Source organism: Cladophialophora psammophila, assembly GCF_000585535.1.
Source record: "Cladophialophora psammophila CBS 110553 chromosome Unknown aczJe-supercont1.8, whole genome shotgun sequence".
Classification (NCBI taxonomy): domain Eukaryota; kingdom Fungi; phylum Ascomycota; class Eurotiomycetes; order Chaetothyriales; family Herpotrichiellaceae; genus Cladophialophora; species Cladophialophora psammophila.
Genome location: NW_006912929.1, coordinates 572905 through 586047, shown reverse-complemented (window position 1 = coordinate 586047; position 13143 = coordinate 572905). Strand labels below are relative to the sequence as shown.

The 13143-nt window shown below is 51.7% G+C and overlaps 5 protein-coding genes across 5 annotated transcripts; 1 reads left to right on the top strand and 4 right to left on the bottom strand.

The window, feature by feature from the left end:
• Positions 1 to 285: 285 nt before the first annotated feature.
• Positions 286 to 2305, bottom strand: A1O5_05844 (arylsulfatase; the record flags this gene model as incomplete). Its single annotated transcript, XM_007746442.1, has 4 exons — positions 286 to 678; positions 750 to 1352; positions 1409 to 1902; positions 1963 to 2305. The coding sequence occupies 4 exons, from the start codon at positions 2303 to 2305 to the stop codon at positions 286 to 288; spliced, it is 1833 nt and encodes a 610-aa protein (XP_007744632.1).
• A 634-nt stretch (positions 2306 to 2939) lies between these two features.
• A1O5_05843 (uncharacterized protein) lies at positions 2940 to 3512 on the bottom strand (the record flags this gene model as incomplete). Its single annotated transcript, XM_007746441.1, has 1 exon — positions 2940 to 3512. One exon carries the CDS (start codon positions 3510 to 3512, stop codon positions 2940 to 2942), a length of 573 nt encoding a protein of 190 aa, XP_007744631.1.
• Positions 3513 to 6893: 3381 nt separating this feature from the next.
• Positions 6894 to 7124, top strand: A1O5_05842 (uncharacterized protein; the record flags this gene model as incomplete). The annotated part of the gene is made up of 1 exon (XM_007746440.1): positions 6894 to 7124. One exon carries the CDS (start codon positions 6894 to 6896, stop codon positions 7122 to 7124), a length of 231 nt encoding a protein of 76 aa, XP_007744630.1.
• Positions 7125 to 7467: 343 nt separating this feature from the next.
• A1O5_05841 (uncharacterized protein) lies at positions 7468 to 9562 on the bottom strand (the record flags this gene model as incomplete). Its single annotated transcript, XM_007746439.1, has 2 exons — positions 7468 to 7947; positions 8036 to 9562. The coding sequence occupies 2 exons, from the start codon at positions 9560 to 9562 to the stop codon at positions 7468 to 7470; spliced, it is 2007 nt and encodes a 668-aa protein (XP_007744629.1).
• A 958-nt stretch (positions 9563 to 10520) lies between these two features.
• On the bottom strand, positions 10521 to 11697 carry A1O5_05840 (uncharacterized protein; the record flags this gene model as incomplete). The annotated part of the gene is made up of 3 exons (XM_007746438.1): positions 10521 to 10687; positions 10738 to 11271; positions 11319 to 11697. 3 exons carry the CDS (start codon positions 11695 to 11697, stop codon positions 10521 to 10523), a joined length of 1080 nt encoding a protein of 359 aa, XP_007744628.1.
• Positions 11698 to 13143: the final 1446 nt, after the last annotated feature.

Sequence of the window (13143 nt, the reverse complement as noted above, 5' to 3'; positions counted from 1 at the left end):
CCGAAGGACGGATCCGCCTCGTGATCACGCAAGATCACGAAGCGAGCACGTATCAAGCATCAAGCATCGCTAGTCATATGTACCTCCTCAATGCGCATGGCAGTCGTCTCCCGGTCTCGGTGTCTCTGTGGGCATTTCCGCCACAAGCCAATTTGACGTGGGCACAAGCAGGGGCAAGTGTCCTCGAATGCCTTCGTCTAATAGATGGCGAATTTATGTATGTGTAGAGTGCCGAGCCGATCAGCCGGATACCTCTGTTGTGCCCCTTCTATGCGATATCACATTCTATACAAGCTCACTCCACTGCACGCCTCCCCTGGGTCCAATATCACTAAGGGGAAATGCCTTGACATGCCGCGGACCTTCGCTTTCCAATATATAACCCTTCTCGCACTTTTCGAACCGGACTCTTTGCTGGTGAAGCTCATAAAAGTCATCGTAACGGGCATCAAGAGCATCTTGTAGATTATCGACATCGCCGTCGGGATGGAGACTTTCCCATGGGTGAGTACAACTCCGTGCTTTGCATGTCTTCAGGACCATGACGAGCGAGTCGAGGCGAGAGATAAGATGCTGCAATGTAGTTGTGGTCGATCGAGTCTCCGATTCTGTGACTGGAAAATGGAAAATTGACGAATAATTCGATTTGTACAGATTATGCATCTCGTAGGGATCGGTCTGAGGGTGGTGTCAGTCCTGGAAAAGTCTCATAGAGAATCATAATCAATGGAAGGGAGAAAAATGCATACTCTCAAGTCGTAGAGCTCGTGTTCGCCGCTACACCAGACACTGTAATAGAGATTATAGTTGATGCCGACCACTCTGAGCCCCTTGTAGGTGTTGTTCCAGTACATCGCATTCCCGTACTTGCCCTCTGCAAGCGCAAAGCCCCAATACTCAATGTTCACATGCTCTCCGCGAATGTCAGAATTGTCATCAAGTTGATTGGTGGTCAAGGGGATAGCCCTGCCGTCGAAATCTTGTCGAGTTTGTCCACCAGCAAGAGATAAGAAGGTAGGCGCGAGGTCGGTATGGGAAGTGACAAGATCGCTGGAGCTTCCTCTTGGTATCCCCGGACCACGTACAATCAATGGTATATTGATGTCTTCTTCATAGCCACATTCTTTGCCCGGCTGCAGCCGGTGTTGGCCGATGTGGTAGCCGTTGTCGGTCGAGTAGAAAACATAAGTGTTCTCGAGAAGATCATGTTCTGTCAAGCGAGCGATGACACCATCCACTATCTCGTCAACCGCTTGGAGAGCACGTAGGCGGTCACGATAGAACTCGTCGTTGAAATCAACATTAGCCTGGTTCTGCTTAGGCAGATTGCTAACCCAGGAAACGCCGTGAGGCTAGGTTCTAGTCTTTAGTTCGAAGCTTGCAAAAGGGTCAAGGGGTATCAACTCACCTCGTCTGGATTGAAGCCTGGAGTGCGTGGGATGACAGCGTTCGGGAACAGATATTTGTGCCTCTCTGCCGGGATGGGAGGGGTGGTCACGATCGTGTGAGCTGAGGCACTACCATTGAACCAATTTTCCTCGAATTTGACGTTACTGTGGGGAGCATTGGGGGCGATTACCAAAAAGAATGGTTTCCGCTCAGAGACAGCATTTTCTAAGAACCCATACGCCTTCCTGGCAAGGACATCAGTCGAATACTCTCCCTCATGGCTCACCGGTAGCTCTTGATTGCGTTGAAAACTGGCGTTCAGGTACTCATAGGTGTGAGGATCAAGAAGGAAGTCGGAGCCTGTAAACCCTTTGACAAATGGAGAGTCATAGTTTCTCACACTGTGGGAATTGAACAGTTTCCCTGTGTAATACGTATTATAGCCGGCATCTTGGAGCCAGATTGGAAGCCATGCCTCATTGAACCCTTGACTGACGAATTTTGGATAGCCGCCTAAGGAGGCTCCTAGTTAGAGACTGTGCAAGAATTCTAGAGCCAACACAGAAAACAAACCATATGGGGGATTGACATCGGTGACATTGGTATTGTGGGCTGCCCTGCCTGTCCATAGACTCACCCGCGACGGGCAGCACAGGGCGATGGTGCAATAGTGGCGTTTGAAAAACGTGCCCTGGTCAATGAGATGCTCCTTCACACGAGGCATATAAGACAGCGAGTCCATATGAAGGTCCTGGTCATCTGTCAATATGAAGACGATGTTCGGCCTGGCATTCGAGGGTCGGTCGGAGACGAGAGGTTGCTGCGATCTGGCCCCATTGCTGCTGCTGAAGTCCTTGGCCAGACCTCCCCCAGCGGCTACGAGTAGCACAAGTAGCGACGACTTCCACCAGGTCATTGCGTTTTCCTCTGGTGGGATCAGTTGCCGATATCTGCTTCAGAGGCACTCCTATTATATGGGAGACTGTGTTCCATGGACTTGCAAACTTGGAGTCGTCACTCAAGCAGTTGCACGTGGCAGAGACAGACCCGTTAAGAAATCGAGGCGGTGAAATTGTGAGCGTCGCCGAGCTTGCACCGGATCCAAGGCCAGATGCTTCTTTCCTGGGCTCCTAACTCGTAGGGGTGGTGGGTGGCTTGCGACCTGCAAGGCTGCTCAGACGTGCTTGTCCCACAGAATGGCGTGATCAGACCGCCAACTCCAATCCTCACTGCAGTCCTGATGGCGACTTCAGACCTGGTCCCAATGCACCGAGAATGGCATCCGTGATTGCGAAACAGAGCCAAATCGACCCTCTTCGACTGGTGGACATGCGCCAGGAAAAGGTTCGTCGTCAAACTAACAGTAGGCATTCGTGCGAAATGGAATGCTTCCCATACCTTGCATCAACCTATTTCCAACTTTCAATGCGACCGCCGGGCACTACTTGGGCTTTCTGCATTGTATTTTGACCAGACACAGATTCCCGCCCGCCCCCTTCAAATATCCGTAGAGTTGTAGTTGTACGATAATATAGGAAAGGATCTGACCCTCAGACTCTATTCTTCGTGACCCATTCCGCTTGCTCCGTTGACGGTAGGCACCGTTCTGATGTTCCAAGATCGTCATCGCGCTCTCCGTAATCGCTTACAGGCTTCTTGTTCTTCTCCGTGATTAGATCCTTCAGCCACTTGTTTTCCAGTTCCAGCTGATCGACTTTCTCCTCCAGCTTCGCGTTCCTATCCTGTACTTGGCTCATTTTCCGTTCCAAGGCCTCTTCCCTCTGCTTCTTCTTCATTCGAAACCTTGCACTGGCGGCGGTATTGCGTTTCCGCCTCTCTTCCCTGGCCGCCAATTCAGCCGCGTGGTCAGGGCTCTGGAAGTAGTAATCTAGTTGTCCCGGTATCTGTTGCCGATCATGTCCGGCGTCGCTCGGCGACAGGCTGGAATAAAAGTGCGCATCAACATTGGCGAACCGCGGAGGAGAGAGAGGTTGTAGATGTGTGGCTGGCGCTCTAGAATACTCTGGCTCCGTAGTTATTGTGCCAATATAGGGAACGACGGACTGTCGCAAGGGCTCGATGCCTGTGGGCAAGTCTGTGTCTTTGATATTAGGTGCGTTCATGGGATCATGGGCGACATATTTTCCGGAGGTCGTTGGTGGAAATAAAAGGTGTCGAGGGAAGATAATGGATGTCGGTAAACATATAATGCATCAACCCCGGGCCACTGTGTAGGCCCATTTCCGGCTAGTTTATCAGCCCAAGGCGCTCGAGGCTTGGTGACCCGAAGTTACTGGTTGCCAGCGCCTGTGAGGTGTTCACTTCGAGATCTTCGATGATTGGAGACCGTGGATCTCACCCTCCATCGCCTTCAGAAGATTCCTGTAGAGGAATTATCATATGCAGAGAGATCTCGATAGCTCTCCACGATCGTTATTGAGCTTTGGTTCCTGATGCTGCCACTTCCCGGACGCTGGAATCGATCAATAAGCGGCGTTGCCGGCTTGGATGAGCTGCCACTGTCTCGTTCTCCGAAATCTCTCCGATTCCTCTGCGAACAAAGCAAGCCATTTGCTGCTCTTAGCCCCTTATCGTGGGCATAATGGCCGACCATTCACTGCAGGCATCTGCAGGGAGAAACCTTCGTGAATTCCATTGACTCAACCACCGGAAAAGGCTCACATATTCTAGATACCGAGTAATGGTCACCTTAAATCTAATAGTGAATCACCTCTTGTTGCCCGTGCTACCAGGTGCTGCCAACCTCACGGTCTCGTCGCTTCGTACTCGGTACTTAATTTTGAACTCGACGAGTCGGCTATCGGAAAATCAACTTACCGAATTGCTTGGCATTGGAGGCTATTTGTGTGGGAGAGATCCTCCAACACTCACTCGCCGCATCAATAGATTTAATATATTGTACAAGTGTGTTTGAATGTCTCTCCTCTTTTAGCCTTGCATGCTGACTATAAGCGCAAGGGATCAGGCTATGTCGACGGCACCGGAAGTCTTGTCCTGAAGAGAATCGAATATCCGTTGATACGTGTAGCCAGGGTCTACGTACATGGGTCCCTTCTCTGAGCCACATAAGAAGACCACCGAATCGCTCCTACCGGAAAACCTGCTGGCAGTGTGGTACGATTAGGTGTGCATCCTTGTTGCTCGCCCTGCATTGCGCCTCTATGTTTTAGGTCTTTGAGTAGGCCGTAGGGATAATGTCATGGTCTGACACGCTATTTATGTCCACAATACTGAAATCCTTCTCTGCAGGCGATTTCTCGATGTGGATGGTATCATCGAAAAGGCACTGATCTCGATATCGGGCTCAGGCGCGGAGAATGGGGAAACTACTTTTTCTATGCTTCCCTCAACGAAGTACCTGTACATTTTGAGTTGGCCGTGAACACCTGGATTGCTTTCCGCTACGTTTGCTGGGCCACTTAACCGTCTATCCTCTTAAATATGTATCCTTTGGCTGCTAGTCGTGGACCAATGAGGGATCGACATGCTCAGAGAACCGTCGATCCCAGGAATGGAGAGTGGCCTTGGGGCATACAATCAATGTCGAGGACAATCCTAGGTTCTCAGCAGCTCGGCCTAGATCCGAACCCACACTGTCTGGGTCATTCTGAAGCGAGTCCAACGAGTTCGCCACGGAAGCTATTGTCGTCAGGGTCTTGCCAATACCCATGTCGTCGACCAACAAGCCGCCTAAGCAAACAGGTGGATTTGTTCAGACTGCCCGTCGACTACATTTCTGTAGGTGATGTTTCCCGCGAGGCCATTGACGGGCTTCCATAGAGTTGGAAAGTCTGGTTTCTCAACCCACCCCTGTCCTTTTTCCAACATTATCGCCAAAGCCTTGCATTGATGTTTATGCAAGTCGGCCTTCATTCGTTTGCTCCTTTTGTCCTCTGCCAGGTTCATCCTTGTGCCAGAATTCCCTTCTCCGGTGAGTTCAGTGCCGGGGATTCGGAAAAAGATACTAATATTTCTAACAGATCTGGAACTGCTGAAGCTGGGGTTAAGCGGTATTGAGGGTTTCGGTAGGTGCCACGGGCGGTTCCGACATGTCTCAGAAGTTGCAAGAACATGTCACGCTGGCAGAGTCCGTCACCAATATGCACAAAATCCTCAGAAGAGACATAAACGAAAATGCCAATTGTGCGTGTCTCGAGTTCGACCGTCTTCATTCTATCAGGGATAACGACCAAGCATGCCACTAGTCGCATTTCCAAAGCCCTACGGGCGTCCCATAAAGGTTCTGCAATGTCACCGTTGAGGAGACCAAGGTACAGTCCGCAAACCTTCTCATATGCAGCGAAGCTGTTGCCGATAGCAGGTAAAGAAATCTCACGCCGATCATGACAAACGCTGGCTATGGCGGCCCTTGTCAACTTGATACGGCCTCCACGGATCTAATCCGGCAACTCAGTTGTACCGTTCTCCACAGAAGTTCGGGATAACAAACCAGTCCAAAACATATCTCAAAGTCGCTGAGAGAATTGGATTGCGACGGTGAGCTCGAGTCAGCAGTGGCGTAAGGCTGTGAGATTGGGGACTTTTTCAGGCTCGTCCCCATTTGGTCGAGTATATGATTTTTTGTCAGCTATGGGGGTCAGAATATATGGGAGTCGAATGATCTTATTTTATTATCAATGCAAGGACATCTCTGGAGGACCTTCAAGAACAGACCTTCCAGAAAGAGGTTGTTATGTTGAGTGAGTGTTCACGAGCTGCGGGTGCGGTAGGAAGAGCTTGCGCTGGAAGAAGACAAAGTTGAAATGGCGGCAACTGTTGCTGCAGCTGCTGCAGCGAAAGAAGAACACTCTGTCCCAATATGCTTCATGAAGCTAATTACCTCCCAAAGGAAATTCCATCTTGCAGCCAGTGTAGTAGAGATACTGAAGCGAGTCGGGAACAACATCTTGTCCGTCTTCTCGCGTTTACGACACAGGGAGGACACAGGCTGGATCCAAGTGATACACTCCCAGATCTCCCAGCCACTTTACGAGGACAAACAGTTGCGACCTTCCATCATAGATGCATTGGAGGAACATTTCAGAGACTTGCAATCTTCCGCAGATTTCAACGAGGAGTTGCTTAAGAGACCTCTGGGGTGTTTTGGGCGTTCTTACCTCATAATCGGCGGAGACAGAAACGCTCACACTTTTCGATTCCTGGGCGGGATTTCAGAGCCATTACAAGATGCTCCTCTGTAATGGGCCTGCACACGCGGAAGGCTGTCCCTGCTTGCAAGTCGAGAGACATTATGGCCCCGCTCCTGTTCAAATGCGAACAGATCGACTGTTGTTTTGCTCGGGTCGGCCTTTCGTCTAAAGTCGCCAAAACTACTCGAGGCAATGCACGACCGCAATTTTCGCTGCCCTCTACCCGAATGTAGGTCGTTTTCGCTCAGTTCGCAGAGACAGGTGGAGCAGCACACCAAGCTCATTCACGCGAGAGCAGATACATCCATTGTCACTGCTAATTCACAGAGAAGCATGCCGGACGACCAAGATGTCATGGGGCAAATCCTCGTCGACGTGGTTAAAATCTCGCTGGATGCCGGCGCCCCGGTTGACCAAGGATCTGCTTCGCGAGACATCTGCGTCACGCCGTTCACAGCTGCAGAAGAAGAAATATTCGTCAATGCTGTCGAGCTTATGGTTGAGCATGGGGCGACGTTTGAAGGCTGTCACGTCGACAACAAGCCCAAGAGGCTTGCCAATTGACTATTGACCACGGAGCGAATACAAATCAGGCTGCTATCCCGTAGCCCGAAGATACCTGTTACGCACTGGATACATGAGCCCTACGCAAGCTCTCGAAAAGTGGGTCAGAAGACAGCATTCTGTAAGTCTCTCTAACTGGTTATTTTGCCCGTTCAATACTTACCTTTGTTGCATGAGCAGGCGTGGGCGACAAGGGGCGAAAAGGGGCGAGTCTGTTCCCTTTTTATTTATCTCCGACTTTTCTTTTGCTGCCGCTGACATTCGGTCACCTTCGTGGCCGGGGGCCAGCTCCGTCGTCTGCCTCGAAAGGCTTCCAACCAGGAATTGAACGCCACTCATGTACTTATTTGACTGGCTTCACCTCCAACCCTTGCAGCTTACCATCCTTCTCCCAAGCCTCAAGCGTGTTCATGAAACTCTCGATGCCTTCGCCCCAGATGCCCATCCTGGCAGCTTTCATCTTCACCTCCATCGGCATGGCGTCCATGATCCCTTCCCCGTTCAAATAACCCGGCGTACAGCCCGCCATGCCCGCGAATGACGTGCTTCTCTTGAGAATCTCTCCGGTCCACATCTCTTCCGCTTCTACCGTCGGCTCGATCACCACCCTCTGGCCCGGATACTTTGCCTGAGCCTGGGCGATGATCTGAGCGACGTGATTGCTCATGATGTCGTGCGTGAAATTCTGGTTGCCTGTTGCACCGGCTTGGAAGGGGCCAGGCATGAAGAAGTTGGGGAAATCGTGTGTCATCGATCCATGCAGCGTGGCCACGGCCTCCTGCCACTTTGCGTCCATGTCTTTGCCGTTCTTGCCGGTGATTTTCTGTGGATGCTTGTTAGTCTGCAGCAGACAATGATGGGGCTTAATGGCCATGGTTTTGCTAAGAGCGAAACAGGCAACGGCACCTTACCATGCCGGCGCGGAAAGCAGGGCTGCCGATTCCAGGGGCGCGGAAGCCCGTGCTGAAGATCAGAATGTCCAACGGGTACTCCTTGTCACCCACGACGGCTCCAGTGGCCGTCAGACGATCCACACCCTTTCCATCTGTGTTGGCGAGCTCGACGTTCGGGAGATTGAAGCACGGTAAATAGTCGTCATGGAATGTTGGTCGCTTGCACCAACTGCTGTACCAGTGCTTGAGGGCCTGGGCAGTCTTTTTGTCCTCTACAATCTCATCAACTCGCTGGCGGAGCCTCTCGGCACGTGGCATGTCCAGAGCGTGCAGAGAAGCCACAAAAGCTGGGATCTCCTCCACCGAATACGGCGGATCAGGCCCGCCGACCAGGCCACGGTATGAGCGGCAGCGGCTCCACTGATCGTTGACGAGGTTGATGTCGGCAGGTCGAGTTGCGCCGGAAAGGTGGGCGGCCAAATTGAGATTCCGCTCTTTCCACCAGCCAGGATGAGAGGCAACGGAAGTCCACGTGTCCTTGTCAGTAGGGCGCTGGCCGCGTGTGTCAACAGAGGAAGGAGTCCGTTGAAAGATGACGAGATGTCCGGCGTGTTTGGCAAGGTGCGGAATGGCTTGAATCGCCGTAGCACCTGTACCGATTATGCCGACACGTTTGCCGGAGAGCCCGTCAAGGGCGGGATCATCTTCAGAGCCGCCAGTGATAGAGTAGTTCCAGCGCGACGTGTGGAATGAGGCGCCCTTGAAGTTCTCGATTCCAGAAACGGCAGGAAGTTTCGGATGCAAAAGAAGGCCAGACGCCGCAATGACGAACTGGGCAGTAACTTCGATCTCGAGAGGAGGACCTGAGTTGCGTTCCTTGGCCATGTTGACTTTCCACTGGCAGCTGGGTTCGTCCCAGACGAGGGCGTTGATGTTTGTTCGGAACATTGCCGTGTCCGAGAGTCCATATCTGTCAGCGACGGCGTTCAAGTACTCCCTGATTTCGTAGCCATAGGCGTACTTATGTTTCGGGATGTATTCCATCTCCTCGAGGAGAGGGAGATAGCAGTATGACTCGATGTCGCACATCAGTCCTGGATACCGGTTGTAATACCACGTGCCTCCGACGCCTCCCGCCGCGTCGACCATACGGATCTCAGACGCCGTAATGCCGGCTTTGATGAGCTTGATGGCGAACAGAAGACCACCGCAGCCCGCTCCCAGGATGAGATACTTGACGTGTTCGCCGTTGCGGATGGTCACGGTCTCCGACCGCTCGTTGAGCCAGGGGTCCTCTCGATAATGCTTGAACTGTTCCGATAGTGCAAGATCAACATACTGGGCATCGCCGTCTGGCCGTGTTCGCTTCTGCCGCTCTTCGTCGTACTTCTGCTGGATCTTCATGGCGGCTTGAGCAGCAGCCCTTGCGAGATGTGGGTGGGCGCCATTGACCTGATCTGGGGTCGCCGCGTTAACCTGGGCTTTTTGCTCCCCAACTGGAACTGGACTGTTTGGAGGAATGGCCGTGGATGCTTGCCCGACCATCTTGCTTTCAGCATCTGACAATGGACGGATGTTTCAACCAAAAAAAGCAAAGCAAAGGTTGGAATACCTTGGGCGCGAGGATCCGAGGGCTTTTAGAGTGCCATGCTCAGCTTCTGAGAGTAGTACGCGTCTGCGTGTGATGACGGGCAGGAGGTACAGCCCCTCTGCATGGGAAGTGTGGGTTTCACAGTTGGTCGCCTAATACAGGGCATCCCTTTCTGCCTCGTTCGGACACTACATAGCCATGAGTGCATGAGCTGGATGAAATGGCCTGCCTAAGGGTTGATCATACGGAAAAGAGAACGAATCATCTGTAAGGAGCGCGCTTGATGGCCTGATAAAAGGATCTAGAGGAGCAGATTGAGGCATGGGTGCTAAGAGTACAAAGGCGGTGGGCCTGGCCTTCGCGGGGGTCAGCACTTGCGATGGCAGATCATGGAACACGGGGGGATGAGCAGCTTCTATACTCCGCATCCCATTCAAATACGGATGGAATTCTACAGGTGACATGGCCTGTCGAAAGGGTAGGGAGAGTACTCGGTCTCAGTCGCTCTCAGTCGCCGGCACCTTTTGAGGATAGGATGGACGCAGGAATGTACTGGAGAACATTTGGCTAATCACCGCGCCGAGGATCCTTTGGCGGCTGACGACCAAGATGAACCTTGCGTCTGTTTTGGTATCGGTATCAGGTCCATGTCGCTCCTCCGGCACTTATTCGTCATGCAGTACTGTACAGGCGACACAACGAGGGGGCCACAGCTGCAAAAGGGCTTTAACACAAAAGATGAACATAAAATTCGCTTTCACGTCCGCAGATTTTGTGACGATTGCCAGCTGAAGAACTCATTTAGAAAAGGACCACCACAATGTGACTGTGAAAGCCAACAGATGCAGTGACTGTTTTGTACATGAGCGACTATTCAACAGGACTCAAGCGGACATGCCCGGCGAGCGTCTTTTATCCGCTCAGCTCAATCGTCTCTCGGATGATCTCGATGTGCGGTTTTGAATACACTGCTTGTAGAGATCGACGAACGTATTCCCCAGAAGTCATGGGCTGGAACTTCGCAGGCTGATCAGACGTGACAAATTGCTCAAGAGCCTTCAACTCCGCCTCTTGGTTTGCTACAATGAGTCAGCAGAAAGCATTGAAATAACCGATGCAATTCACTGACCGCCTAGAAAGAAGGGAACTGAATACCGATCTCGTTTTGAGAGGTTCAGTACTCTGTGCATGGTGGACACGAAGAGTCCGTTGGTGAGCATCGCCATAGAATCTCCAATATTGACCACAAATGTACCCGGAATCGGTTTCGCCTGGATCCACCGCCCAGTATTGGACAATACCTCGAGAGAGGGAATGTCGTCCTGTAAAAGAATTGTCAAGAGCTCGTAGTCTGTATGAGGGCGAATTGATGATGGTTCCTCTGATCCAGAAAGCGACCCAGGGTAATGTGCCATCTTGAGAATTGAGTATGGTCTAGTAGCTAGGTGGTCGAATGAATGCTCCTCCAGATTGAGGCCAAGTGCAAACATTCGAAGCAGAGATCGACTTAGCGCGAGCATATGAGACATATACGTCTTGACATTCTTCTCGTAACCAGGAAGACGTTTCTCTGAGGGCCACCAGTTGTCGCCATTGTTCTCTGAAGTGACAGCTTCAGGGTCGGTCGAGGGTTCGTATCCATAGTTAATGCCTTCATTTAATTCTAGAAATTGTGAGGAATGCCGGTCTTGGGGGAGTGAAGGGACGTACTTGCTCCTGCAGGCAGAGTGGGGTCAAGATTGATTGGATAGTAGCCATAGTAGTGCTCGTGCTTTTCTGTATCATATTGCATTTTCTCTTCGAGACTAAGTTCATGGAAGAAGCGCCTGGATTCTGAAAAGATCGATTTGATGACCTCGTCCGGGACACCATGGTTACTGACATAGAAGAAACCCACATTGACTGCGGCATGGCATATCTCTTCAGCCACAAGCCTTCGACGATCTCGATCTTGATGATGTATATCACCGATGTCAATGACGGGGAGGCTGAATGTGGCTTCTGTACTGGATGGGGAGAGGACCCGTCGCCATCCTAACCCTGTCTTGACTTCCTGGTAGCCGTCAGGGCTGGCCCTGATGATATCCATCGTCGAGAGGACGATATGCGACGTCGGCAACTGTCGTCGCCTGACAACAGCACACTCATCGTTTATCTATCATGTCTTGCCTCGATCGGACAAGCCCGCTAATCGAAGTAGAACACGAGAGACGCCGAGAATGCTAGATATCGAATAGTGTGCACATGTCCGTGGATGGGATCCAACCTTCAGTTGTTGGTTGATAAACCATCACGAATGGGCTGGAATCTATGTCATCAAAAGTCAACTGCAATTCTCCCGCTATGCCAGCAGTTCACTGGCTCCTTGGGTTGCGTTGGAGCCGTCAACAATTGCAATCTGCCTCCTGAATTTCTGGCCTAATGCGTCCTGATGTCTAGACTCACCTGCCCACGAACTTTAGGGTGTAAGGACAGAAAGTAAGGTAGTTAGAGCCGCCGAACCGCTTGGCCGATTCACAAGAGGCTGCGGCTCGGTTTAAAGGCCCTTTTCATGATTGAGCTATTCCCCCTCGATCATTCTTGAACCAATGCCCGCGCGGTCTGCTTTCCCGGGAGCCATCATTGTCGATGGGCGCCGGGCAGAGTTGGTAGGCCATATTTGTAGTGCTGGCCGAGAGATGGTCAATTTTGATATGTCGTCACTCGTGTCATCGCCGTCATGCGTTAGCAGTATGGCATTCTCAGGTATGGCCCAAAGCTTCCGCAAGGTCTCGTGCCGTTGGACTCTGTGTGATTGGATCCTGCTTGCCATCCTAACACGAGTCTGGCGTGCTGTGGGCGTTACAAGAATTGCATTGTGATGACTAGTAGGATACTAGGTAGATTTGAGAGGCAGATTCCGAGGAGCCTAAGGGCGCCAAGGCCAGAGCCTACTAGCCTCACCAGCCCAGCACCAGCGGGGATGGTCTAGGATAGTTAGGCAATAACAACCGCCCGAAAGACGAGTTAAGCCCCCTTGGGCAGCCCCAAGAGGCGACACGTGCCTACCTAGGCAGGTCGAAAGGCACCGATAAGCACCCTGTTCTTACTGTACCTAGAACGTAAGGTTACCTACTTAGGTCTCAGGCTAAATACCGAGTACCGAGTACAGGGAGGTTATTGCCCAGTACTGGGGTACTCCCTCCAATGCCTGCCTGCCACCTACCTTTGTTTCCATCTAGAATTTCCTGCAGAAACAACTCCAGGGGCAACACGTTGATCGCTTGAAGCTCGGTTCATGTGACAGCAGGGGTGGTCGATCGATTGGCGAAGGATCATGCCATCTCCCCGTGGACTATCTTGAAACGCCTGCACCGTCGATGAAATGGCAGCTTTGGCGTGTGCCTTGGTCCCCAAAATCGTCAACTGTTTTATGACGCGCTGTGGGAAAAAGGATGCTCTGGCCAAGGCTGTCATGAGCGATTTTGCTGAGTTTGTACGTACCCCATACTCCGTACCTCCCCAGCCACACCACACGCTTTGTGAATTCTCTTCC